Consider the following 26,602-nt stretch of genomic DNA (forward strand, 5'->3'; position numbering starts at 1 on the left):
CGCCTCGTTGAAATAGGTCATGAACTGTAATTCTGATAATACGACATGTCCAGAGCACCATTGATGGGGTTGGCACCAAGTTGGCCTACACATATAGCTTACAGCATACTATCAACAGGGGTATCATTGACCGTGCACCCGTACTGCCTCATAAGTAGGTAGCAATAGCAAGCAACGAGACAAGAGGCAAGAGGCTATATACATAGATCCAAAAGTACTCGCCATCATGTCCAAAGACAAAGTCCAAAGTGTACCACACTCCGCCCATGCTCTTGTTGGACGTCTTTATACCATGTACCGTCCCCGGGGTATCAAGTGGATGTGAATCCAAGTCTTCTCTATCATCAGCCCGCCGGCATCATGACCAATCTCTGTCCAACCCGACAACTACACCTGCTGCCCGTCAAATCAGCTATTTGCTCGGCCCACCTCAATATCTTGCCACCCCTTAGGCCCAATCGCCTCATACCTCCCAACGTGCCTGCTCAATACAGTGCCCAGTCCTCGGTGCACCTCAAGTTGAAAAGGCTCGAAAGGCATCTTTTCGCCATCGACACTAAAGTACCCGGTTTTCTTCTTATGCTGTAGGTGCTGGGCGTCTTCTACCCCGGGTCCGTACCGAGGGATCACCCGCACGGCTTGGACCTTGTAGGTGTTGACGCAATCTTTGTCAAAGAACGTGCCTTTGGGCACCGAGAGGAGCAGACCTATGGATTTCATCCGCCCAATGTCCCCGTCAATCGTCACCAGATCGAGAAGGCCGTCCGAGGGAAGGGAGGCCGGGAAGAATGGCATGTCGGCGGCCATCATGGTCATATTGCCGCAGTAAAAGTTGCCCAGCGTCGGGTATGGGGTCAAGGGCGTCCATCCCGCATCCGTCGGGAGGGGATCGTTGATGGTACCATACTGAAGCGGTGGTAGGCCGAGATTGGTCGAAGTGTCTAGCGGCCCGTCAAGCTCACTCTGCAATAACGGATTCTCCTGTTCTCGCCTGACCATCTGCCGTGCATAGTGGCGCCGGATCTCTTGCTTGTCGTCAATCGCCGTCTTCATGGCGATTTCGCAGGGATAGACGGTTTTCCCCAACAGTCGGACCAGGAATCCGAACGTAAACCTGGTGCCACCCATCCACCTCAGATTTTCGGTCCCCAGATCACTCTCTGCAACGATCCCGAGAGACTGCGACAGGAAGGAAATCGTCCGTTTGTCTCCTTGAGTGACACTGACGAGATCGAGAGGAGTCCGCACCCCTTTAACAATGCAAAGAGCCGCCGTGCTGCACTCCCCTGTGCCGTTCAAGTTCCATGACATGGCGTTCCCGCTTCCACAGGGAAGTTGGACAATGGCAACCTTTCTCAGGGCTTCCGCAGCGTTGGGTTTCTTGGCCAGACCATTGATGCATTCGTGGGGAAGTCCGTCGCCTGAGGCGCTGGCCACGACATCGTATGCGTTGATGTCGAGCCGTTCGCAGATTTCCACCGCATGACCTGCGTGAGTGGTGTGCTCCACGTCGACCTCACATCGCGCCGCAGCGAAGATGGGCTCGATCTCACGGGTGTAGAGTTTGGAGGCCTTTCCGGCTCCTCCGAACGGGTTTATCAACAGTTTAATTCTCTTGTTGCGTCGTGATTGTCCATAGGCGCGGTCGAGGAGACGATGTACCCATCTCGAGGCCCTCTCTTGCGTGTATGCAGAACTGTCTAGGGTGTAGTTGATGTATGCGACGTGGACAGGGGAATCGGCAGATTTCGACTCGGGTTTGGCATATCGGATCGTCAGGTCGTCTTTGACGATTTCTGCCCACAGAACGTTGAAGTAAGGAATCGAGCGAGTGCTGGTAGTCCCTAGACATCAGGTCAGACGGTCATATTTGAGTCTGCACGGCGTGGGAGCATACATACTCTGAGGCCACAGGCCGAAACAATTGAACCCTGTTGCTTTGCGAAGTCCTTCATCTACGAGACAGCTGTCAGGACCAAGTAGAGACGAGCTGGACGGATGTTGCCCACCTAACACAATGACCGTATCGGTCCCCAAGGTAAGCGTGGCATTGCGGCCCACGGCCAGCGTCGATTCGGCGATTGCTTCCCGCTCATCTTGTACGGCGGCGTGGTCGGAGAAGGGATCTAAGTCGTGGGGTCTGCTTGCGGCCATGGTGAGTCCACGAGGACATAATGAGTGTGATGGAAGATGCGGCGATCAGTCCATATGCATATGCTGTATCTGTACGATGCTGGTTCTAAAGAATGCAGTGGAAACCGTCGTCCCGATCACGCTGGATCCTCCACGCGGGCGTCTTAACGAAGGGGTTGATCTGTAGGTGCTGGGTAAGGAGGGTAAGTAAGAACTGTACGGAGTATATGTGTATGCGTAGGTATGCGTATGCATATGCATGCTAGCAATACTACTACTATTATCCGTCCTATTACTATTTATTATCCGGTCAACGAGTCGGCACGGTTCGGCCTCGCGTCGCCTGGCACAAGGCACCACATTAATCCGCCAACCAACACCAGCCTCAGCGCCACCGTGGTACAAGTATGAATGTGGTGTAGGTGTAGGCCACTGCTACTGTGGTATCCGTACTTTTTGACTGTTTGCTGCCTTCAGCCATCGGCCCTGCATGCAGGCTGTCACTGTCACTCACACTGCAATAGATACTCACACATTACAACCAGGAATGATAGATCATGGGCAGCATTCTTCTGCCAGACACATGCATTGCTAATTATAGTCCGGGCACCTATATCGTCTACTAGTGCTCCGTATACTCCGTAGACTCTCTCGCCCGCCTGGATCCTCATTCCGTCTTTCGTCTTTCACCTGTGCTATTGCGTCCCTACAGAAGATGTCGAGTTCTGCCTGAATGAAAAAGGGTTCCCTCCACTAGAGGTGCTCGAATCACTCCGCGGCGTCTGAGCATCGGGATCATCGACCACCAGTCGTCTGATCTCCACGATCCAGGGATGCTGCAGCAATTCTGCCGCCGTGCTCCTCTTGGCCGGATCTCGTTCGAAGCATTTCTTCAAGAAATCAATGCCCATGTCGCTGAGCTGGTCTTCGGTCGGCAATTGTGGCGGGTTGCCTTGGGCGATGTTGTACATGATCGCCCACTCATTGTCCAACGTCGACCAGGGACGACGACCAGTGGCCATCTCGAGGATCACGCAGCCCAGGGACCAAATGTCGGCCGCACCGGAGAAACGTGAGGTCGCGGGCGCATCTCCTCGGATGACTTCCGGAGACATGTACATCGGTGTTCCCGTCATGGTCTTCTGTGGCTGTCGCGCGACCCCGGCGCCGTTCGCAAGGTGGCCTGCCTCGCCATTGACCCGCTGAACCGGTTCCATGCCCATCATGGTCTGACCTTGTCGAGCAATGATTTTCGCGGCGCCAAAATCCACATATTTGATCACACCGTTGTGGTCCAGCAGAACATTCTCCGGTTTGATATCTCGGTGCACTATATGTGCTTGATGCAGATAGGCCAGCCCTTCCAGCATCTGCAGAGCGTAGACCATGATGACGGTTTCGTCCTCGATGCGGCCATGTTCGAGAAGACCGGCAACCGAGCCACCAGAGCAATATTCCATAAAGATATAGACCTTGTCTCTGTGAACTTCGATGCCGTAGTATGACACAATGTTGGGGTGATCCAGAACAGCCAGGACACCCATCTCATCGCCGATCTGCTTCACGATGGTGGGAATGAGTTGTGGATCTTGAAGACGAATCTCCTTGACCGCCATCAGGGTTCCAGTGTCGAGGTTCAGTGCCGCATACACCGATCCGAAAGTGCCCCCTCCCACAAATTGACCTTGCTGCCATCTCATGGTGATGTTTGTCGCCGACGCGGACAAGAACGTCAGCGACCGGTCCGCTTCATTTGATCCTTCCAGCACTCGACCCAGAGTTGTTTTGGCGGTGCCCCGTTCCTCACGAGCCTGGTCAATCGCATTGAGTTGCCCCAGTCTCTGTTCAGACATCTCCTTCCAGCAGTCCTCGTCGTTTCTCAGTTTGTTGAAATCGAGACGCTTGTTCATACCCGACAGCGCCTCCATTCTCGACTTCTCCTGCTGCGCCGCCAGCGTGGAGCGGGCTCCCATGATGTCGAAATGTGAGATCAAGACAGACATGCACCCGGCTACCTTGCCCCTGATACGTTTGTAGTCCTCCTCGCTGATGTCTAGAATATTGCGGCCGCGCGTCATGGCCATGGCAAATTCCAAGGCAACAACCGCCCATTTGAACGTCCTTCGATCGGCAGCGTCACAGTCATCGCAGATAAAGCTGATCCAGTCAAGTGCAAGCCTGGTCAGCTTCAAGTTATTCATCATCCGCCGGTTCGCGTCCATGTATGTCAGCGATCGTTTGCCAAATTCAGTGGCAAACGCAAAGCAGGACTGGACCAACTCAGGACTAGCGATACCACCATTCTGCGACCGAATGACCTCCACACTCTCCATGATCGTGTTCGAAAGTTTGAAGGTGGTTTTCTTGATTTTTCCGAGCTCCAGGTTGACCCGGGAAAGATTGGCCCGCTGCTCAATGACGATATCCATTTCCTTTCCCACGGCATTTGCAAACTCCATTCGAGCACCTTGAAGCCGGAGAGATGATCCGTCCGCTACAAGCCGCAGGCGCCCCAGTCTGACATCGTTGGGCAATTCCAGAACATCGACATCCATTCGTGGCCCTTCCCAGAGCATGTCGTCTTCAGGCCTGATGATAAGAATGTAGGGATTCGAAGGGTCTTCTGGTGCGTCATCGGAATGGAATGATGTTCCCAAGATGGACTGTATCTCCTTTGGTCGATTCCACAGTGACGGGGAGGCGACGAAGTGCACTCCCTTCGGGCTGTTTGATCCCATGTCCACCAAGAAATGACCGGACAGAATGAGGGACTCCGTAAAGTGTCGAATTTGTTGGTCATCCATGGACAGATTAAATTCGGTTGCGTTTTCAAAACGCTGCCTCAAAATACGCGAGAACCGGAACAGCTTTCGTTGTCGGACCCGTACCGAGTCGAGAATCGTCTTGTACCGCTTTTCCATGTCCTGGGGGCTCTCGTCCGGTTTAGATCTGAGCTCGCGTTCAAACGACGTAGTCAAGCGCAGGAGTGATTTGGCTGTGAGGGAACTGAATTGCTCGGCGACTTCGATATCCCCTCCTTCGAGCTGGCGTCCAATTTCGTTGGAAAAGCCCCACTCCTGCTCGAGTATCTCGGCTTCTCGAAAAGTGTTCTTGTTGGCGCCCAGCTTCCAATTGAGCATCTTGAAGTAGAATTTGAGGGCTTCGACAATGACAGAGTCAAAGTTCTCGTCGATACAGGGTGGCAAGTCCCACCCTGGCTCCGGATGCGAGATGGCCAGGTACTGTTGCTTGATGAGGCATGCAAGGTTCATGAGTATCTGGAATTGCGCAATCATCTGATCGATAATCATGACAGACTGCTGTGCCGATTCCTTCATCTTTCTCGCATAGGACAATCGCATTCGGATGATCTCCTGGATCAACCTGGAAGGGAAGTTGATCAGAGTCAGAAGCTCTTCGATATAAGGAGGAAGGTGACGGGCGGCGAATGCCTCGGCGTTCTCAATGAGTGTGCTTTTGGCCTTGGTAATGACCTCACCAATCCCCTTGAACATGCTCTTTTCGCCCTGCAGTGACTTCAACCCATCCTCCTTCAGAATCCTGTCGATGAATGAAGATTCGTCAGACAGGTCGCCTTGATCGCTAGACCGACGCTTTGGCTTCGTAAAATCGAGTTCCGAATTTCCAACCCAGGCCTGGAGAACGGCAAGCTCGGTGTTGATCAGCTGCGTAATGTTATGCCACGAAACGACGGCATCGCAGCTGTCTCGAAATGCATCAGAAGCAGCCCGGGACTGGGCAGCTTCGAGTTCTCTCCGGGAGGGATACAACCATTGTACCTTTTCAACATTCGCCACCGCCTCCTCGACTTGTTCCAGGGGCGACTTGCCGACGACGGTTTCCCCTTTAATCTCGAAAGCGATGAGGCTTTCGATAATCGGCCCCAGGTTGGAACGGCCTTCCTCAATGAGTTTCTTCTGCATTTGTAACGGCCGTCCGTAATATTTTGCCCTCGCACCTATCCAGATCTCAGCACCAATTTCCGACCTCGAGATTTGCTCAGTCGTCCCAATCAGTCTTTGCTTTTCTTGCTTGACGACATCGCCTTTGAGGACAGAGGCCAACATCGAGTGCCACTCGAGTCGTTCCCGGTTTTGTGGATTCTGCAGTTCCTCTTCAGAGGGTTGCAGGTTATCTTCGTTTCCCAGAAACATCAAAGTTTCCGGATCATAGGGATCATCGAACTGGTGTTCGGTTGAGGGTGATTCATCGTCCGTCTCATCGTCTGTAATATACCCGATGCTGGGCGTCCGCGGGTCATTGTCGAGCCAATCCTGTGGCTGCTGTCGCACTCGCTGGACGTAAGCCTTCTCTTGTGCCTTGTACTGTGCATTCGGGTCTCTTCTAGAGCTGCGCATCGTGCTCGACGAGTGCAGCCGCTTCGAGTTCAGAGAGAGAAACTGCGGAGGTCTTCGCGGTGGAGCGTAGGTGTTTGAGGGCGTCCGTAAGGGGGCTCCCGGTCTACCAGCACGTATGTCTCCTGGAGCGGGTGGAGGATCGCCCGAGAAAGAGCGGTCCATGGTTGCGGGCTGGGCCCCTGTACTGTTGGTTCTGGGCCGCGGGGCGTAGGAGGTCCAGGACGACAGGCCAGAGGAGAAGCCGGTGGAAGGAGTATAGGCTGAAATGGAGGAGGTAGGAGTGTATGTAACGGTGGACTCGGAGGCATCGTAGCCAGCAGAAGGGGCATACGCGTATGTAGCGGAGGGGGCGCCGTCTTCATCAGAGCCGGAGGAAGAACCATTCGGACGGCGAATGGGTATTTCATCGTGCTCCATAACGAGAGGCAGTCGACCTTCTTCGATGCGTCGCCCTTCGGTTTTGAGAGGGCGAGGGCCGCCTCTGGAAGGAGATGGACGCACAGGCGAGGGCGCGACGATTTGAGTTTGGCTTGGAAAAGGTATCGTCGGTGGTGAGGAGAGGGATTCTGGGCCTCCCGAGGCCTGAGGCGTAGGCGTTGCGGACGGCGGAGCGAGGGGGTGTGGCTGAAGAGGTTGCCTGGCTGTGCCATTATTTAGACTGCCAGAGCCAACGCCAACGGCAGCCTGCAGCGCTGGCTGATGCATGTCTGGCTGGGGGGAGCGCGGAGAAGACTACCGAGGTCCTCCGTATATCATCCCTCATCAGACGTCCCTGCGAGGAGAGGAAAGGGTTGATATGTAGTATTAAATGGCAAGAAATCTAAGTGCTCGGAAAACTGCACACTCCGTACATGCTACAGCGTGACGACTGACGACTGACGCCTTTTCGGCCGGCCTGCCAGTGGCGCTCGCTCCAGTGCCTTGTTTATTAGAGTACTTCAGGAGAGCTCCCTTAACTTGGCAGCCCCTCGCCCACGTCCTGGACGATGCTGCAGAAAAGTTGGAAGACTTCGTTCCAGATTTGGCAATGCTCGTCCAGTTAATTTCCATCATCGTTCAAAGGGTAGTACAGACTACGGAGGGTGTACTCCGTATATTTGCGATGACACGCGATCCCTGCATCACCCGGCAACTGAGACTTTGCACAAGACAACCTTGGATGCTCCCATTGGATTATCTGTACGGAGTACTGCTACGAAGACGAAGCACTCCTGCCACTATTATCAATTCTTGAGTGAGCATCATGTTCAACGTTGGGATCGCATCAAAGCCCAGCAAGGCTGAGGAAACCACTCCACCCTGCAACTGGCGAGTCTCATGCCGAACTGGAAACTCGAGTGGGTAACCTGAGATCCAAGATGCTCTGTTCTACACAATTGCATAATGCTGGGGTTGGGTGAAGCTTGTCTCACTCGATCTAAGCGGCAGAGTCCCGAGACGCGATTGTGCAAGTGGACCTCGAACATGGTCACAGCCATGTGCCATGCGGGTAAGCGTGGAAGAGCAGGCGAGGTATCCGCAAAGCATTTACGGAGTAGACAGAGGATGAACTGACCCTGGAATGTACGGACTACAGACATGTTGATGTGCAGTGGTGCGCCCACGTAGGTGCCACACAATCCCCGAATTATGTAAGGCCGTTCACGAGGCTGACCACCAGACAGACTGGACTTTCGACATCTCACTCTGGCAGAAACATATCTAATTGGCAGACATATCCGGATCACGTGGCTGTCAATATTGGTCATGAAGAGTGAGCCTCCGCTGGTGAAGGTGCGGTGACCGGGAGAGTTTGGTGAAACTGAATTGTTGGTGATACTGAGGAGTTTAAGGGTACGTGCGGCCTACCCACCAGGTAGGTCGTCTGGATGGGGAAGACCGAACCGAAGGAAACTCCCCGGTGATCGGAACACAGCGGGCTTTATTAGAGTGGGTCAATATCATATAGTAGGATACTAGTACGAACAGATAGACGAGGAACGGCGGCCGTGCAGCGACAAAAGGGCAATTTTCGACGGGAGAGGTAGCTAGAAGGTAGCTAGAACAACGAGCAGGGAGAGACGGAGAGTCGAGAGAAACATGCGGAGTTTGTGGTCGAGAGGAGGAACACTGAAAAGAACGCGCATGGACCGGATAGTCGGCAGTCGCAATCGATGGTGGTGGTGTGCTGGCAAGGAGCCTGTTTGGATCTCGTGAGATGAAACAGCTGCCAACGATACGAAGCACTCTGTACGGAGTACGTACTACGTACACATAAGTACGGAGTAGTGGCCTCAGGGATTATCGAGTGGTGTGCGCGTGGCGAATAGGAGGCACAAACACGCGACACCAAGACTACGGATCGAGAGATGTAGGAGTACTCGTACGCAGTAGCTGCCACCTGACAGCTGTGGTTGAGATGCTTTGTCTGGAGAAAGGCAAGATGGACGGCTAGGGCGCAGGTTGCGATGTCAGGCTCGGCTTGGTGGCCACGAGGCTCGGCGCATGGACAGGCTGCAGGCTGCAATAATGGGACGAAGAAGTGTGAGAAGCGTGGGCGCTAGTAGTTCCAAGCTCTTTTATCTGTGGAGTTCGAGTTGCTGGGCTCCTTTAGGCGGCCGTGGTGGAATTGCAATGTCAATGTTGGTGGATGATGGTGGAGTGGCAGCGGCCCACTGGCCGGAAAAGACGATCTGGTGGGCGGGAGGAGCTTGGCGGGCTGCACTCGGCAAATGGGAGCCACGATCCTTATCTCGCCAAGAAGTCTTGAGATTCAAAAAAAGACGTCCTGCGAGAATGTGTTTGCATTGGATGGGGGCGGATCAAGCATGCGTTGCTTGGAACAATGGCCGACCGCGGGAAGGGGGAGGGGAGGGAGGCTCTGTAGGTGTACGGTACATGTACCAGAGGACCTTGCCAGAGAGGAGTGTACCGGCAGTCTGGTGCCAGTGGACTGCAGAAGAATAAGGATAGGTACGGTAGCTGGTAGCTGTGTAGGTACTCCGTAGTCTGTACTCTGTATATCTGACCATTTGTCAAGGTGCAGCCAGCATTGTATTCAGTAATCATCATTACTACCTCTGGTGCCTCTAGGTAGGTAGTAAGTACAGTGATGCGACATTGTAATCGCGGCCTTATGTATCAGAAACTGCTAAGGCTCCATCCAACGGCCTTATCGCAGCCTCCTCACCTATTATTATGACTGTCTAACCGTCTAATCAGGCACCTAATCAGGCACCTATCAGGTCCCTAGCGATTCTGACTCGCCCGGGATTCGCCAGTTATTCGCTCGCGCCCTGTGCTCCCGATTCCCACCGATTCTCGCCTGGCCTGAGACTCCATGCCGTGCCTCCTCTCGCCAAATCTCCCACGCTATGTGTCCGCCACTGTATCCAGCGAACGGACTACAGGGGGGTCAAGGGGCGGTTACCGTTTTGGGCGCCCTCGGGTAGACCGTAGCAGACGGTAGCACACGCCTTAGCAGCCGCTCCCACCCAACAACCAACAAGCAACAAGCAACACCCTGGTGGAACGGTCACGGTGGAACTCACTCACAACGCGGAGTGCGCCTTGCAATGTTATATTCTTTGCTTCTGCCAGTCCAATTTAGACGAATCTCTCCTTCCACCTGTTCCGGACTTCGCTCTCTCCCCGCCGACTCTCCTCCCATATATTCCCCTGCCTGTCACCCGCCTGGCAGAGCCACCGTCTGCCCTCCTACGCTGAGCCCCCGACGCCGACACCGACCCCGACCCCGACACCTTCATTCCTCGTCGACACCCGCAGTCTCAATACCGGCCTCGACGGTCGTGACAACCTCACATCGGTCGCAGCATTAAGTCGCCGACATGTCTGCTCCAACGTCCCTTCCTTACGTTCCTCTGGAAGTGTATGATGGTACGAAAGACCACCCTCCCGAACTTGATGGGCACGAAAAGAATCGAGGCTGACTCCATTTGCGTGAAAAACAGGCACTTCTATGACTGGTGGAGATTCACTTACGGAGGATCTCAATGTCTACTACAATGCAGGCGACATTGCCTGGATGATCACAGCCACGGCCCTGGTGCTTCTTATGATTCCCGGCGTTGGGTAAGCATATCACAAGCCACGGACCCGGCGACCAGCATTGACCGTTTCTCCCAGTTTCTTCTACTCCGGCCTGGCTCGCCGCAAGTCAGCCTTGTCACTCATTTGGCTCTCCGTCGCGGCCACCGCGCTCATCTCCTTCCAATGGTTCTTCTGGGGCTACACCCTCGCTTTCTCTCATACCGCCGGCAAATTCATCGGTGACATGGAGAACTTTGGTTTCCGCAACGTCCTCGGTGCCCCTTCGGTGGGATCGTCCAAGATTCCCGATCTCATGTTCGCAGTCTACCAGGGCATGTTCGCTGCCATCACGGTTGCTCTGGCAATTGGCGCGGCCGCTGAACGTGGTCGCATGCTGCCCGCCATGGTGTTCTCCTTCGTCTGGTCCACCGTGGTCTATGACCCAATCGCCTGCTGGACTTGGAACTCATCCGGATGGTCTTTCAAGATGGGCGGTCTCGACTTTGCGGGCGGTACACCGGTCCATATCTCCTCGGGCGCCGCTGCTCTCGCCTACTCGTTGATGCTCGGAAAGCGTCGGGGCCATGGTACTCATGAGCTCAACTACCGTCCTCACAATGTCACTCACATTGTCATTGGAACCGTCTTTCTATGGGTCGGGTACGTGATCCCTTTTTCTCCGTTTCCCGGTATACGTGGGCTAACATGTCCGCAGTTGGTTCGGTTTCAATGCCGGTAGCGCTTTGGCCGCCAACCTCCGTGCTGTCATGGCCGCAGTGGTCACCAACTTGGCCGCCTCCGTGGGTGGTCTCACGTGGTGTCTCCTTGATTACCGCCTGGAGCGCAAATGGTCTACCGTTGGCTTCTGCAGTGGTGTAATTGCTGGTTTGGTTGCCATCACTCCCGCCAGTGGTTTCGTTCCTGCCTGGTCTGCTGTCATCTTTGGGATTGTCGGGGCCATCGCCTGCAACTACGGCACCAAGCTCAAGTTCCTCCTCCGCATTGACGACTCGCTCGACATTTTCGCCATCCACGGCATTGGAGGCCTGGTTGGAGACCTTCTGACCGGCCTCTTTGCCGCAGACTACATAGCTCACCTCGATGGCTTCAGCGAGATTGACGGTGGCTGGCTGAATCACCACTACATCCAGCTCGCCTACCAGCTGTGTGACGGTGTCACCGGCATGGCCTACTCTTTTGTCCTCAGCTGTGTCATCCTCTTCGTCATCAACTTCATCCCTGGTCTCCACCTCCGCGCCTCGGAGCAAGAGGAAATCATGGGCATGGACGAAACCGAGATTGGCGAATTCGCCTACGACTATGTGGAGCTGAGCAGGGACGTGGTCAACGGCGTCGACGACTCTACTTCGACCCCTCTCCGATCGTCTCCCATCCACGATATCAACGAGGAGAAGCCCGTGAATCCGGAGCCTGTGGCTCCCGCCGCTTCGGCCGCTTGAATGGGCTAGGTGTGTGGTGGAAGAAAGCGTGTTCAGCTGAAAAGGTGACCATGTCCTGTGGATTGATTTTTGTTACCATTTTTTGTATTGAATACCCCTAGACAGTGCAGTTCCAGTCATGTAGTCGGCGAGTCCAGATTTAATTATGCAACTTATTCAGGACAGACTTTGGTGCTATCTATTAGTAGAACTCTTTGTGTTTTTGACGAATCGCGGCGTTGTGGCATAGAGGCAAATGCTAGTACTTGTATCTGTACTCTGAACATAGAACTGCTCGTCGCTTCCAGAAGACTGCTCGATTGGCATGCGGACCGTCCCGGGAGGAGGAAAGTCCACACCCAGGTGCTGCAGTAGCTCTGGTATAGGTTAGGTACCTACCTTACAGTAAGGGGTCTAGCATGAAGGGTGATGAACGATGAACGATGAACCACAGGCCAATCCAATCTATTTTAGGTATGTATATGTAGTGTACTCCGTAGTCTGCGAAGCAGTGCTGTTGACCGCATTTACAATAACTGCTTTACCTGTGCCTGTGCCTTTAACTGTGACTGAGACTGAGACTGTAATTGTTAACTGTGACTGCCTCCGGCCTGTATCAACCAACCCTTTTGTAGAGCTATACACGTTCGCATGCATGTCCCATACCGTTACAATTTGCTTCTCAGATTGGCGCGCTCGTCCTTCCTGAAAAGCACCTTGGAGTCGGGGTATGGGTCGAAGACGACGCTGTTCAGAGGATTCAGCTCGCTCGCGCGGTAGAACATGTCCTCGTAGACTTTGCCGTCGTAACGACCGAGAGAACTGTCGAGCTGCCAATCCGGGAACTTCCAGGCGTCGACCAGGCGAAGCGCGTGAGGACGGATCTCCTCAAGCAGCTTCATGACAGCCTTGGTGCGCGCAAGCGTGATTTGTCGCACCGTGACGGCGGCACTGGAGTAGAATTCTGACGCTTCTTGTTCGAGCGTGTTGAGGGCGTAGAGGCGGAACAGCTTGTGCAGGACCGTCACCGTGTCGGGGTCGAGTTGCTGCGTGGTGTTGGGATCGTTGAGCGCGTCGTGGAAGTTCTTCACAACCATGTATTGTGCGTGCGCCGTGGACAGGCGCCAAAAATCCACGAGGAGAGAGTTCCAGGACTGTTTGTCCTCGTCGCGATGACGCAAGGCTTCGAAGGTAAGGAACGAGACCCGCCAGGCAAAGGCAGCCACAAGGTCGGTGTCGCTCCCAATCACGTCAAAGGCCGCGCCGATGTCGCGTCGGCTGATGAATTCCTTGAGGATCCGGGTTGTGTCGTTATCGGGCGGGTTTCCTTTGAGAACTGATCGAGCCGACTTGAGCAGGTACCGACTGACTTGTTGCGTCAACATGTAGTTGTCCCCTTCCCAGGTGACGGTGGGAAGATAGTCGGCGTACCAGCTACCAATGCCGGAGAAGGAACTGTAGCCGTGTCCTCCACAAGCCCGACGACAGACCTCCAACCCTTCAGCAGCGGTGGTGGAACCCAAGGCCTTCAGCGCGCAGCTGGTAGCGTGAAGGTCTGCAAGGAGGTCGGTGCCAGGATTGAGTTCTTCGGGGCCTGGGGCCCGGTTCGAATCGGCAAGCTTGCCCACGTCGCCGTTCATGCGCTTTTGGTTTTCTTGATACAGGTTGATCATGCCTTTGCCGGTAAAGTGCAGCGCGTACGTCGCCGCAAGGAGAGGGAGAAGGCGAATTTGCACCATCGTGTAATTGAGCACCTGGTTTTCACCAATCTCGCCGGCCGGAGCGTCTCGGTCCTGAAATTGCCGTCTAACGGCACAGTACCGAGTGGCAATTGTGACGCCTCGGGCAAGCACTGAGCCGGACTGCAGAACGATGTGGCTTCGAATGTAGGTTAATGTACCGTAGATCAGCGACGGGTTCGACGGTCGAACGTATTTGTTGGTGTTTGGATCCACTCGGGAGAACCGTGCAAGCATGTTCACATGGGGGACTTTGACGTTCTTGAGCAAGAGAAACCCATTGTCCATGGTATTGTATCCGAACTTCGGACCGATGTCGCCGACGTGGACGTTCGGGAGAGGTTCGTGTGTCTTCAGATCCCGTATTTGGACGACAAAAGGGTGAGGACCATAGTTCTTGCCGTTCACAAAGAGCTGAGCCATCACCACCGCATGATTGGCAGCCTTTCCGAGCGAGCCGATCCACCATTTGGATGCGGTCAGATGTGGTGAGTGTAGCGTAAAGGTCTTGTCCTCTGGATTCCAAGTCGCCGTCGTCTCCAGTCCTCTGACGTTGGAACCATGCCCAAGTTCAGTTTGGGCGTAGCAGCCAATTATTTTGTACGCCTCAGCCCTCTCGAGGAAAAGTTTATGTTGTTCCGGCGTGCCTTGTTCGCGGAGGGTGACGAGGAACATGCTTGCATGAAGACCATATGGGGTTGGCTCGCTGACGAGATCGTTGGCCGTTTGAAACTCCTCTTTGGACCATTTGTGCTGGACAGACAGTTGCTGTAGTCTTTTGCCTCTTGCCAACGCGGCCTCTATCCTGGCTTCCCGGCCCCGGAAGTAGTTTTGAGACTTATCGAAGACAGGCTCCGCTTGTAAGATCTTCAAGATTCTCTCATTTCTCTCCAGAACCTGCCTCGTGAACAGGAAGTCTGCCAGCTGATCGACGTTGAGGCTCGACTTTGCTCTCTCCTGTGCGAGGAGTTCTGAGCCCTGGGGTCCAGAAGGCTTCAAGGCCTTGACCCAGTCGGGATTGGAAGGCATGGCGATGGATGGTGATATTGGGACGGGATTGGAATGACGAGGTCGGGGGTTTTGAGTGTCTAGGACACTTCTTTGACGGGGAAGAGGACGGGGTAGAGCATTTAATATTAAATAACAATTACGACAGCAGGCCGGTGTCGCAGTCCGACTCTGACGACTCTTGACGGACATTCAGCGTGACGCCTGCAAGCCTGAGTTGCCTCGGTATTTCTGGCGGCACCATACTGTTTATGGTTAGCTTGGTTACCCTTGGACGTCTCTTCGTGCGTAAACTCCAACCTGCGTTCCTCACCCTTTGACAGCCCTCAAGCTGTGACTGTACTGTTACTGTACGTGCTCCTCCACACACAAATCCCTTAAGATATCACCAACTCCGCCTTGCCACCTCCAGAGATGGGCCATCCCCATGGTGTAAAGTCTTCATTCCTATGCTCCGCCTACCTAAGCTGAATCGAGCCACTTCCTCCGTGATATGTTGTATGCAAAGAGCTTCGACCTCGGCTTAGACACTGCGACCTGGCTCCCATGATTACCACGAGGTTCATTCAGTGGCGTTATGGTCATCGCACCGGGCGTGTGTCAGGCCATCGCCACACCCTGCAGAAGCGGCGTTACCGCGCAGATTCAAGGCTGCGTATGTCATCTTAGAGCATGTTGTGAAGGTCGCCTGGCGGAGGGTGGAAACAGGACAATTCCAAGGATCGATCTAACCCCCCAAGCAAAGGAAAGTTATCGCTGGTGCTGATCGTCTACTGGGGTGCGTTTGGAGATGGTATCCCTACTGTTGCTGTGACTCGTGCTGCCTACTTGATCCGGTCAAGTCGAAAAACTGCCTGGTATGATAGCTTGCTATGTTGTTTGCATCAGGCTGAGATGCACTAATTATATCTTGACTCCAAGACCAACTGTCCATACCTCTAGTCAATGCGCCCAAGCCTGTTCCCCTTCCACAGATCTCTCAGCGTGCATACACTTGGTATAAGGTCTACCAATACCAACTATCAAAGACTCTTTCAATCAAACGTAGGCATTGCTGACCCTGGCCTAGCAATATCGGTATGCCCGGGTCAACCTGCTACCCAAGTTCTTACGCTTGACGCAACCCCCAAGATCGAGACTGTTCATTGGGATTGTTAGCCGAGCCTTTGCCGTTTCCACATGCAAGTGGCCGGTCTCGTTCCGGAAAGCCGATCAGGAACCGGCTCGCTAAGTCGAAATCACGTGCATGTTGGGTCGTGGGCGACACGCCTCGCTGCGCACACTCCAGGTCTCTATATCTTTGTACAACAGTCTAAGCTTGGAAGACCACGCGACACAATAGAGGTATGCTCTTTAGTACTACTCTGGAAAGAAGGTGTCGCTCTGTATAGATCCCTTGCTCGAGCTTAGGATTACGAAGGACTTTTCATAATAGTACGGATACTGCGTATAGCAGCACGCTAAGGTCTGTTCAGCTAGCACTACACAATGCCAAGTCTCTAACCACCGTTAGTACGCGTCGTACCTCTAGTATGCCAGACTGGCTCACCTCGTAACGTGGCTCACACGACCACACTCATCACGCTTCTATGTGGACGTGTCTGGCGAAGCCTCTTCTCACTGTATCTGAGGAGGTGGACCTTCTTGAACGCATGTTGTCTAATGCTACTATTACACCACACTCGCTAGAAATGGAGCCTACCCATGACGATACTGCTCCGGACGTACCACTCATCGGTGACCACGAAGCAGACAACCGCCATGCATCTTCCCTCCTTCTGAGTTCATCCGGAAATGCTTTCACTTGGGTATTGACCATTTCTGCTTGTGTTTCTGGCTTGCTCTTCGGGTATGATACGGGCGTTATCAGCGGCACACTGGTTTCCATCGGCACCGACTTGTCCTCCCGGGAATTGACGAACCTCGACAAAGGCCTGATCACCTCCTGTACGAGCTTCTTTGCCCTCGTTGCAAGCCCAATCTCAGGTGTCTTGGCTGATAGAGTGGGAAGGAAGCATGTGATCCTCTTTGCAGACGGTCTTTTCACATTGGGTGCGTTGTGGCAGGCCTTTACAAGTTCGGTGTGGGGCATGATACTGGGTCGAAGCATAGTCGGACTTGCAATCGGAGGAGCGAGCATGATCGTGCCTCTCTACATATCTGAGCTTGCGCCTGGGCATCTGAGAGGCAGGCTTGTCACAGTGTCGCTGCTGTTCATCACCGGCGGGCAGGTCATTGCCTATGTAGTCGGATGGGCTTTCTCCGGCACCAGAGGTGGGTGGCGGTGGATGGTCGGGCTTGGTGCAGTTCCAGCCATCGCACAGCTTGTGATGTTGACACTCATGCCTGAGACGCCACGATATTTAGCCCGGGTCCAAAAAGAAGCTGAAGCAAGGGCTGTACTGTCAAAAGTCTACCGGGGAATGGTGCCCGACACGACCGGCATTGTCGAAGACATCATTTTGGCAATCAGAAAGGAACTCCTCGCCGAGGAGGAGGCTCACGTGCAGCTCAAAAGCTCTGAATCTCGATCGGCTCTCATGCCGCCTGTTCTACACTCTCTTCTTTTCCATCCTCCCCACGCACGAGCTCTCATGATCACATGCACCTTGCAGGGCCTCCAGCAACTTTGCGGATTTAACAGCCTGATGTACTTCTCGGCAACCATCTTTCAGAGGCTTCACTTCTCCTCGCCAACTTTGATCGCACTCAGTGTTGCTGGATCAAACTTCTTGTTCACGCTGGCCGCCTTCAGTCTCATCGACCGCATTGGACGACGACGCATCTTGTTGAGAACCATTCCGATCATGGTGGTGTCTTTGCTGTTGTGCGCCGTGGCATTTTCGTATGTTCCCAAGGCGTCGGAGGATCAATTAGACGCCCCGACCAGCAAAACCGAGTTGCCCGCAGATTCGCGGCTTCCCGCCGTGGGAATCTTGTGTGCACTGCTTCTCTACGTGTCGACGTATGCAGTTGGCCTCGGTCCAGTCCCGTGGCAACAGTCCGAACTATTCCCCCTCAGTGTGAGATCTCTGGGATCTAGTATAGCCACTGCCACAAACTGGGGCTGCAATACCATCGTTGGACTGACCTTCCTCCCAATGATGGAGCTGCTTACTCCCAAATGGACCTTTGCCTGTTATGCCGCCGTCTGCGTCGCAGGCTGGGTCGTCATCTACCACATCTATCCTGAGACCATGGGCCTAGGGTTAGAGGAGGTGGCAGACTTGCTAAAAACCGGTTGGGGAGTCAGGGAGAGCATGGAGAGGCTAAGGATCTTGAAATCACGGAGATTGAATTGACGCTAGACGGTATCGTAGTTTTTCTGATATTACAGCCTTTTATACAACCACCCAGACTAGCTTGCAATGTGAATAGCCAGTCGAGCTTCGGACAGCACAGCAGCTACAAGCCTCTGCCTACCTGACATATGTCGTGCTTGATTCATCATTCCCGGGGCCGTCTGGATTGATGGTCGGCAGCCCGGCCGCAGCACTTTTCCTCGCCATGCGACGTTGATGCTTAGCTTCCTTCCTCTCCTTCTCCTTGAGCTCCCTTTCGTCGAGCACGATCTGCCATAGTCTTCTTCCAAGCTCGGCGTTCTTCCTTCCACGCTCTTGGACTTTTTGCTCCAGCTCTTGGTCGACTTGGCGAAACGTCGACGCCCAAGTTCCGCCTGGCGCTGCGGTGGAGGGACGGTCAACACCTGTAGTGCCACCACTAGGCGTCCTGTCCTCCGGATATGAGATTTTATGATGGCGGTACAGTATTGCGTCCCAGTCATCTTCATGGTGGGCGAGGTGCGCGCCATTTTCCATTGTCTTGTGTTGCTGAAACATCTTGACGCCCCATTTGGTCCGCTGCTTGATCACTCGGTTGAGCAGCACAGGCTGTGGACCGGGGTATTTCAGCACAGGTATCCCCTGCGTGACGATGAGGTTTGGGACCTTGCGAACTCCCGCTTTGACTTCGGACAAAGGCCGTGGGTGTTCGAAGATGCGGGGGTGCGAGGGCGTCGACGTTTGGTTGGCCTTGTCTTTGATCTTTTTGATGTTCTCAAGATATTTTGCCCGGTGGGGAGGCGGTGGCTTCCAAAACGAGGCGAGTTTCTTGCGGAATAGCGCTGTGTGTTCCGCTTCTAACGTGACCGACTCGACGATCTGGCATAAACGAGTGAGCGCCTCGGTCGAGTTATCGTTACAAGAGCGCAGAAGGTCGAGAAATCTACTGCCAGCTTCGATGCCATGGCATATCTGCGTCGGGGACAGGATGGCCCTGTCCTTTTCAAACCGGTATCGCACTAGCGACTGGAATATCCTGGCTGGGCTGTTGGGGTCATGGCATCGTGCTGTCGTGGGCAGCCGCCCGCATTCTCGAAGGAGCGCTCGGTATAGAGACAAACCTGAGTCACGTTAGCAGTGGCGGTGGAGGAGTTGGGATATCATCCTACATGTTGATCTATGCAATCCCGACTTATGCGGGACAATACTACGGGGCATCCGCACATTTCTTTGGCAGAATGCATCTAGATGGAGAAGCGCCAAATTTCTCTGAAGACATTTCATGTATAAGATCGTAGTCCGCAACATCCCCGTTAGGCAGGCAAACCGAGGTCAAGGTCGGGTCACGTGCTGTGCCACAGATGCGTGAGCGACCAGCTTTCTGTTTGGACTGATGGATTTACCCGTCAAAGTAACTTGGGAAGGGCTCTCTTTTCAATGAGATTTCTCTGGCGCTACCTGATACTAATGACCTTGCAGCGTGTTGCAAAAGGATATTGCGTTAACCGATTCTGACGCCTGATATGCATCGTCAAGACCTCATCAATCACCGCTATGTTGCAGGATGGCAGAACCCCAACGCCATGATTTCATGCTCCCAAAAACTTTGATCTAGAAAGTTGTACCTTCTGGAGGTTGCGGCAGTTTCTTGTGTTGAGGCAGTGCCATGTACCTGAAAGAATGGCTTAGCCTTGATATCCACATGGATCTGGAAACATACCTTCTCAGTTCAATCAAGATGGTTTCCATTGTATAGTCACGCTTCCAGTGCGCCAGACAAGGGAGTTTTGACGGATCAACCTAGTACCCCCAACATCAGTAGGCGCATGGACATTCTAAGGTGTTCCTCACCTTCCCTGTTTTTTTATCCACACAAGGCAGGTTTATTCTCGACACGAATTGGATGGTGGGAGGCTGATCAGGGTAGTTGGAATCACAGTGGATGTTGACGCTGTAGATACGGTTCTCGTGGGCACTCTGTGCAGAACAGAGTCAGCCATGTTTTAAATCCACCTAGAAGGCTCGTTCGGCAACGCACGTGGGGAGGCCCGAGGATGGTGCCGTTCCAGTTTGTCATCATTAGGTCGTCGCTATCTGCTAGGCCGTATGAACATGCTTCTGCACAGAGAAGTCAGTTCTTGGTCTGGTCAAGAGCAGCGCAGCACACCAACCTGCACCTAGACCTTTCTCGCCCTTCTCCAACTCTTCCAGCAGCCGGAAGTTTCGAGGCACTTTGGCGCCCATCTTGTGAGACAGGCAATGAAAAGCCTAGACAAATGCAGCAGGAGTGAATATGGGGGCCGAGAAGCTGGTTTGGGCGAAGATGCTGTGCTTGAGAAATCGTGAGGGGCAAACAGAGGGAAGTTCAAGTCGGGCCTTGCTAGCAGTACGTAGTACTACCTACTAGGTACTAAGGTAGTCTGCAGCCGCAGCCTCGTCACGTCACGGTTGACAGCCTTGGCGTTGACTGTCATCGGAATTAGGACTAATAAGCCTTGCTAGTACTCTGTAAGGACACTCTTTCCAAACGAACCAGATCTGTACGCCTTCGTGCCCACGACGCGCTTGAACTCCATTGTATCCATTGTGGATTTTCTTCTATTGTCTTCAAACCCATGGTCGTTCCCTTATGATGAGGTGTAGTCGCAGGCATGACCCAGGCCTTTCTACAGTCTGAATTGACTAGCCTCATATCAGATTCCAAGCGACGGCATCATGAGGTCCGCACCGCAGCTGAACGGTCGCTCGCCGACCTCAAGGCAATCACCGTGACGTCCGAAGCACAATTGGCCGGCGATCTTCTCAGACGGCCTCAGTTCATTGATCCCTTTGTCCTAGCCTGCAAATCCAAAAATGTCAAATTGGCAAGCATCGGTACCATATGTTTACAACGCTTGACCGCGAGCACGGCCGTTGCCCGCGCCAGACTTCCTGACGTGCTCGATGCCTTCCGCGAGGGAGTGGCCTCAGGATATGAACCACAATTGAAGATACTCCAAACCTTGCCGTCGCTACTTCAATTCTATGCCAGTGATCTGCACGGCGAACTCCTTGCAAGGACGCTAGAGATCTGCGCCGTGCTTCAATCAAGTAAGACTGCCATAGTGAGTAACACAGCTGCGGCAACCTTCAACCAGCTGGTCTCTACTGTCTTTGAGCAGGCAGATAAGACTGAGGAGCCTCGCACTTCGACCGATGACGAGACAAAGGCGCCCGAGGAACGGGAGACGTCGGTGGGGACTCCGACGAACGACGCGAACCGACTCTTCCATGATTTTTGCATGCTTTTAGATCAGCAACGCCCGGAATTTCTGAGGATAGAAAGCCTTCCACCTGGTTTCCTCCTCGAGACTGTGCAGCTGCTGTTGCCCACGCACAGGTCATTCTTAACGTGGCATGCCCAGCAGTACCCGGATTGTTGGGAGCATCTGGTGAGCGGATTGTCACGCATTCTGGCCAAGAAAGACGCCTTTGGTATCGTGGTGCGTGCCTGGTCCATACTGGTTCTGCTTGTGCAGGGATATCCAGAAGTATTGAGAGATCTGCTCTCCCAAACGATTCCATTGATATTGTCCGCGCTGGAAAAGGAGGGAAATCCGACATGGAGGCGAGCACTGTGCCTGGAATTCTTCCAGAAGATATGTTCCAACTTTACGGTTCTGAGGAACGTCTTCGAGTTATTTGACACCCCTAGAGAGTCGGGGAAACTGGTCGGGCAGATGATGTCGGCATTCGTCCGTATCGCAGCAGAGGATCCATCCCTAATCGGCCTTGGACGCCAATCTACGATTCCCGTGCAAAGAGCCAACGAGATCAAAAGTGAGGATGTAGCATCCATTGAAGCTCAGGGTCTTGGTGGTGCGATAACATCAGTGTCTGTCGGAGAAACGAGCACGATCGGCATCAGCATGGAGTGGAGTGTTGTGGACGCCCCCTTGATCGAGCAACCCGACAGACATGCCGCTCCGACAGTACCCAGCACTTACATCTACGCTTTGGTGCTGGACTGCATCTCATCTTTCTGCGATGGCCTCTCCAAGTTTGTCATGCCACTGAGTGTTCCGAGTCGGCCGACACAGCGACGATCGCAAGACTCCGCCCAACGAGACAGCTCCGCAACAGATCCGGCGGACGATGATACGACTCGGAGGCCTAATCGGTCATCTACTTCCGGTCAAAAGTATCAACGTCTCTTCAACCCCTTGACCATGATCAACCATCCTCAGTTACCTCAAGTTCGGATTTGCGCCGCCATGATCGATGCTTGCTGGCCGGCTGCTCTTGCAACCTGCTCCACCTTTCTAAATGCGGCCCTGGACACTGAATTTTATCATCTTCTCGTCCGATCCGTTCAGAAGTTGGCTCAAGTGTCTGGAGTACTGGAGCTCTCCACCCCCAGAGACGCCTTGCTCACTACTTTAGCAAAAGCCTCCCTTCCCGCCAATGCAAGCAGCGTGATATCAGCCCATCAGAACTCCACTGCCACTCGAGCCATGGACCAAGAAGCTGACAGTGCGAACGAAGGCATGAGATCTCCTAGCGAACCACCCCAGACTCCAACTTTCCAACCCGTTTCTTCACCTCTGAACGTGCGACACCTCCTTTGCCTTCGAGCGTTACTAAACCTGGGCATTGCACTTGGGCCTACCATGGAGCAGGACTCTTGGTTCATTCTCATTGAAACAATGCAGACGGTAGAAGCTCTGATCTCTTTGCCCACTACGTTGGCAGCGAGTTCTCAATCCAGCAATACTCGAGCTGGGCTGTCCGGCAAGGATGGTCAGACTACACTTGCCAACGAGATATTTGCGGTGCAAGCGGCGACGAAAAGGATGCTGGAGAGTACACGAGGCTACACTGGAGAATCTTTTGCTGTGGCCGTGAGGGCGTTGTTTCGCCTCCTCGGCCAAGTGGCTTCAGGCGATAGCGAAATGCCATTGGAGGGGACACTTTCTTCCACTCTATCTCCCTCAAGACCCGGGCTTGGAAGACATCACACCTCCCGCAGCGTATCGGGATTGTGGACCAAGTCAAAAACGTTAGATCTCGAGATTGGTTTCGTTCTTGGCAAAATCAGCGAGCTTTCTCGTGTCAACATCCACCGCTTTGCATCCACGTCAGAAATCTCCTGCTCGTGGGACCTCATCGGGAGGCGACTGCTGGAAATTTCGCGCGACAGTGACATTGTTGGCAGCCATCGGGTGCACGCGGCCAGCGTACTCGATCTCATATCTATGGAAGCGGTCAAACTCCTCGACGAACCCAATTTTGAAGCCGAGGATGCGGACAAAATCCGGTCTCGCTGCCTCCAGTCTTTACTCGATCAACTGGAGCTCTTGTATGTAGCCCAAAGTGGCAAGCATGGAAGCATAGAGTTGGAGATTCACAAGAGAGCTCTCGAGGCCTTGGAAAGCATGTTGAGTTACAGTGGGGAAACCCTGGGCAATGGCTGGCCGATGGTATTCAAGATTTTGTCCATGACTTTCTTGAACATGGACGAACGTGAAACGGATAGCGATGCTCCAACCCGTCAAGCAGAAAACCTCGAGGAAAATGCACAAATCTTAAGGGTTGCTTTTCGGTCGGTACAACTGATCATCTCCGACTTTTTGAGCGTCCTCAGCCCCAGGTCACTCATAAGTCTGGCCGACCTACTTCGAGAATTCGGCTCCCAGCCTTACGATCTAAACGTGGCTCTCACAAGTACGACTCTCTTATGGAGCCTGGCCTCACAGGTCCTAACCACCATTGAAAGAATCGACCTGACAGTTGCTCCTTCTCTGGATATGGTGTCACAAAGCTTGGATTCAAGCGGTGGGCCGCCGGCACCCTCTGTCCTCTGGAGTGTCATATTGGTCCAGCTGGTTCAGTTGTGCAAAGATGGCCGCCCTGATATCCGAAATGCAGCCATCAAAATTCTCCTCAAAATGCTTGAGGCGTCAGGTGAAAGTCTCAGCTCCAAAGCATGGTCGATGACTCTCGTTGCGGGACCATTTAATGTCATACAAGCTTGCGTTGAGGACTTTAATTCCAGTGGCGATGCACAGTCAGAATGGCTGGCGTCTGCTACACAGTTGACTGATGGTGTCATCCAGCTTGTCACCCAGAATTTAGACGTGATTGCTGAGCACGATGACTTCAAGAACACGTGGCGCTTTATCATGGAGGTCTTCAAGGGGCTCCTTGACACTCTGTCTCTCAATGCGTCGTCCCTGGTCTTTACCAATTTGTCGACGCTCCTATCGTCGCTGGCAGCTGTGGGCAAGGGTAATTCAGACTTCATTCTACCTGCAATGCACCTTTGGGCAACATATCACCCGGCCGAAAGCAAGCGGAGTTCCAACTCTGGCGCAATTGCAGCGGAGGAGGGTCCAAATCAATCTGCCTTTACCGCATACTTACATACTCTATCTGAGGCACATAAGGCAAATTCTGCAGCAGTGATGGGTTATCAACTCAATGGCCGTGGAATGGCGTCTATTTTGATGGACTCGACCGAGCGCGCGGTCATCTTTAGTACCCACCCTCCTTACACTAGTGATGTGAAAGGCCTCTCGCCGGAGCAGAAGGAGGCGCTTGAGTGTCTGTCGATATTGAAAGCTCTACTATCTGGCAGAGTGGCAGACTATGCGCGATATCATATTCAACTGCTGGAACTCACTTTGGGTATCCAGGACGGATACGTCAGTTACCAGCCAAAGAAGTCCGCCATGAGCAAATCCGTCCAGAGACCTACCTTCATTGCATTCGCATCAGCGTGTCTAGACGGCTTGCGAGCCCTGGTCCTGGAGCATGCAAACAGTGAAATTTTCATACAAGTTCTGGCAGTGGAACAATCCCTCCATGTCCTCAGCGCCATCATCAATACCAAGTATACCGGGATCCCCGCCAACCAGCAGACGCCACTCTGGCGAAATGCAACTGTCACAGCGGTGGTCATGCTGGAAGCGTTGCGGACCCATATCGACGTGCACGGCACGACGCGAGATCTTCCCCATCTCCATTCCTTAGGGAAATATGTCATTCTCACCGTTTCCAGTATTCTCGCGTGTGGTGGCCTATCGAATCCGCCAACCAAGCAACCCGAGGAGACCCTCCCGGGAGATGAGACCTTTGACATTGAACACTTCCAACTGGCGCACAATGCGGTGGTTCCGATCTTTCAAACCGAGGAGATAAATAGGGACAGTTGCAAGCAATACGCAATTACTTTGTTCAATGCATCACTGCTTACGGCACCCTGGTTTGGCGACGTTCCCGACGACCTTGCTCACGACCCGTTGAAAGCACTGACGGAAGTGAGGCCTGGCAGCGTCCGTCAGCCTATATTTGTTGTCAGAAGACGAGTATGCTACACGGCACTGGATGCATTGTTCGACCTTGTGCGGCTGCCGCAGCTGGCAGGCAAGAACGACGAAGCTGCGAGGGTGGGTGGGCACAAACTGGCATATGCTGCTTGCCCCTACCTGAGTCTGCGGGTGGTACATCCTCTGAAGGTCTTCCTTGCCGATCAGCGACTACGTGGGCTGACTCCGCCACCAATGCCGCAACAGGTCGAGCTACAAACCGTGCTCTCCAAATTCGTGGACCTGCGTAGCGATGGGGAGGCATTTGAAAGTCTAGTCTCCTCGGTGCGACGCAGCGGCCAGGGGAAGAATGGAAACAGCCGCAGCGCTCCCGTCTTTCTCAGAGACGGGAAAGAACACCTTCGCATCCTCTATCCGTTCATCCTTCGCGTGCAGAAGTTTTGGCGTGATTTGCCTAGATTAAAAGGAGGGCATGCCTGGCAAGCCGATGAGCCTGGGAGAGGCATTGAAGATGCATTGGAACGGTGGAATACGGTCCTCGGAGAAGGCTGGGGATTTGAATATCTCTGAATTAGAAAATGAGCTTTATGATTAAAGGACCTTGGAAGTCAGGCACAGGTTTGCCTCTGGAACGTGACACATGACGGCCACATAGCACATAGCCTGACCAGAGTGACGACCCACGGATCGAATAGTGACAAAACTTGCCATAACTTCGTCGACGGGCTATACGGTAGCTGTCTCGGTGTATGGAATCACCCCGTTCAGCAGTTCCCACCGGTAACACCGTTAGCCTGGTAGTAGAGGGGACGGCTCCACGAGACGTCTCTCATTGAATCGATGCATGCTATTCGCCATGAGGCTTCCTACTGGCGAAACCAAGTCATAGGTCTGGTCACTTTATCGCGGAGACGGAATTGCCGCTTGGTGCGATGAGACCGGGATGGGACGTTGATGTTGTGGGCGAGGATGAATCGGCGAGGATGAATCGGCGAGGTATACCATTATGCCAGAGGGGCCAAGAGTTGCCGGTGATCGTCCTTCGTCTGTGGTTGCGGCCAGAATTTCCTGATCGAGAGAGCTGCAGCGCCAGGTCGAAGCGGCAGATCCCCACAATCGCTGTTCAACGGGTAGGTATGAAAAATGCCGATGACTTAAGCAGGAGTCAGCAGCGGCTGGACAGGTGGTTTTCCGCCGACACTCGGACTATCGGTCGACAGCGTTGGGGGCAGTTCGGGTGCTTGACGATACAGCACGATTTCAGATTGCTTGAAGTATCGGCGGGCA

General features: G+C 53.7%; 8 protein-coding genes across 8 annotated transcripts; 3 read left to right on the forward strand and 5 right to left on the reverse strand.

Annotated features, from left to right (window-relative positions):
* Positions 1-408: 408 nt before the first annotated feature.
* On the reverse strand, positions 409-2,154 carry A1O3_09580 (sphingosine kinase; the record flags this gene model as incomplete). The annotated part of the gene is made up of 3 exons (XM_007739674.1): positions 409-1,844; positions 1,902-1,955; positions 2,010-2,154. The coding sequence occupies 3 exons, from the start codon at positions 2,152-2,154 to the stop codon at positions 409-411; spliced, it is 1,635 nt and encodes a 544-aa protein (XP_007737864.1).
* A 674-nt stretch (positions 2,155-2,828) lies between these two features.
* Positions 2,829-6,929, reverse strand: A1O3_09581 (STE/STE11/SSK protein kinase; the record flags this gene model as incomplete). The annotated part of the gene is made up of 1 exon (XM_007739675.1): positions 2,829-6,929. One exon carries the CDS (start codon positions 6,927-6,929, stop codon positions 2,829-2,831), a length of 4,101 nt encoding a protein of 1,366 aa, XP_007737865.1.
* A 3,541-nt stretch (positions 6,930-10,470) lies between these two features.
* Positions 10,471-12,001, forward strand: A1O3_09582 (uncharacterized protein; the record flags this gene model as incomplete). Its single annotated transcript, XM_007739676.1, has 3 exons — positions 10,471-10,583; positions 10,638-11,201; positions 11,257-12,001. 3 exons carry the CDS (start codon positions 10,471-10,473, stop codon positions 11,999-12,001), a joined length of 1,422 nt encoding a protein of 473 aa, XP_007737866.1.
* A 647-nt stretch (positions 12,002-12,648) lies between these two features.
* On the reverse strand, positions 12,649-14,748 carry A1O3_09583 (acyl-CoA oxidase; the record flags this gene model as incomplete). Its single annotated transcript, XM_007739677.1, has 1 exon — positions 12,649-14,748. The coding sequence occupies one exon, from the start codon at positions 14,746-14,748 to the stop codon at positions 12,649-12,651; it is 2,100 nt and encodes a 699-aa protein (XP_007737867.1).
* Positions 14,749-16,418: 1,670 nt separating this feature from the next.
* A1O3_09584 (uncharacterized protein) lies at positions 16,419-18,029 on the forward strand (the record flags this gene model as incomplete). The annotated part of the gene is made up of 1 exon (XM_007739678.1): positions 16,419-18,029. One exon carries the CDS (start codon positions 16,419-16,421, stop codon positions 18,027-18,029), a length of 1,611 nt encoding a protein of 536 aa, XP_007737868.1.
* A 117-nt stretch (positions 18,030-18,146) lies between these two features.
* On the reverse strand, positions 18,147-19,226 carry A1O3_09585 (uncharacterized protein; the record flags this gene model as incomplete). Its single annotated transcript, XM_007739679.1, has 2 exons — positions 18,147-19,129; positions 19,178-19,226. 2 exons carry the CDS (start codon positions 19,224-19,226, stop codon positions 18,147-18,149), a joined length of 1,032 nt encoding a protein of 343 aa, XP_007737869.1.
* A 393-nt stretch (positions 19,227-19,619) lies between these two features.
* Positions 19,620-20,252, reverse strand: A1O3_09586 (ubiquitin-conjugating enzyme E2; the record flags this gene model as incomplete). Its single annotated transcript, XM_007739680.1, has 5 exons — positions 19,620-19,680; positions 19,729-19,808; positions 19,860-19,985; positions 20,047-20,126; positions 20,180-20,252. The coding sequence occupies 5 exons, from the start codon at positions 20,250-20,252 to the stop codon at positions 19,620-19,622; spliced, it is 420 nt and encodes a 139-aa protein (XP_007737870.1).
* A 407-nt stretch (positions 20,253-20,659) lies between these two features.
* A1O3_09587 (uncharacterized protein) lies at positions 20,660-25,885 on the forward strand (the record flags this gene model as incomplete). Its single annotated transcript, XM_007739681.1, has 1 exon — positions 20,660-25,885. One exon carries the CDS (start codon positions 20,660-20,662, stop codon positions 25,883-25,885), a length of 5,226 nt encoding a protein of 1,741 aa, XP_007737871.1.
* Positions 25,886-26,602: the final 717 nt, after the last annotated feature.

Source organism: Capronia epimyces (assembly GCF_000585565.1).
Source record: "Capronia epimyces CBS 606.96 chromosome Unknown aczIQ-supercont1.10, whole genome shotgun sequence".
In the NCBI taxonomy this organism is placed as follows: Eukaryota; Fungi; Ascomycota; class Eurotiomycetes; order Chaetothyriales; family Herpotrichiellaceae; genus Capronia; species Capronia epimyces.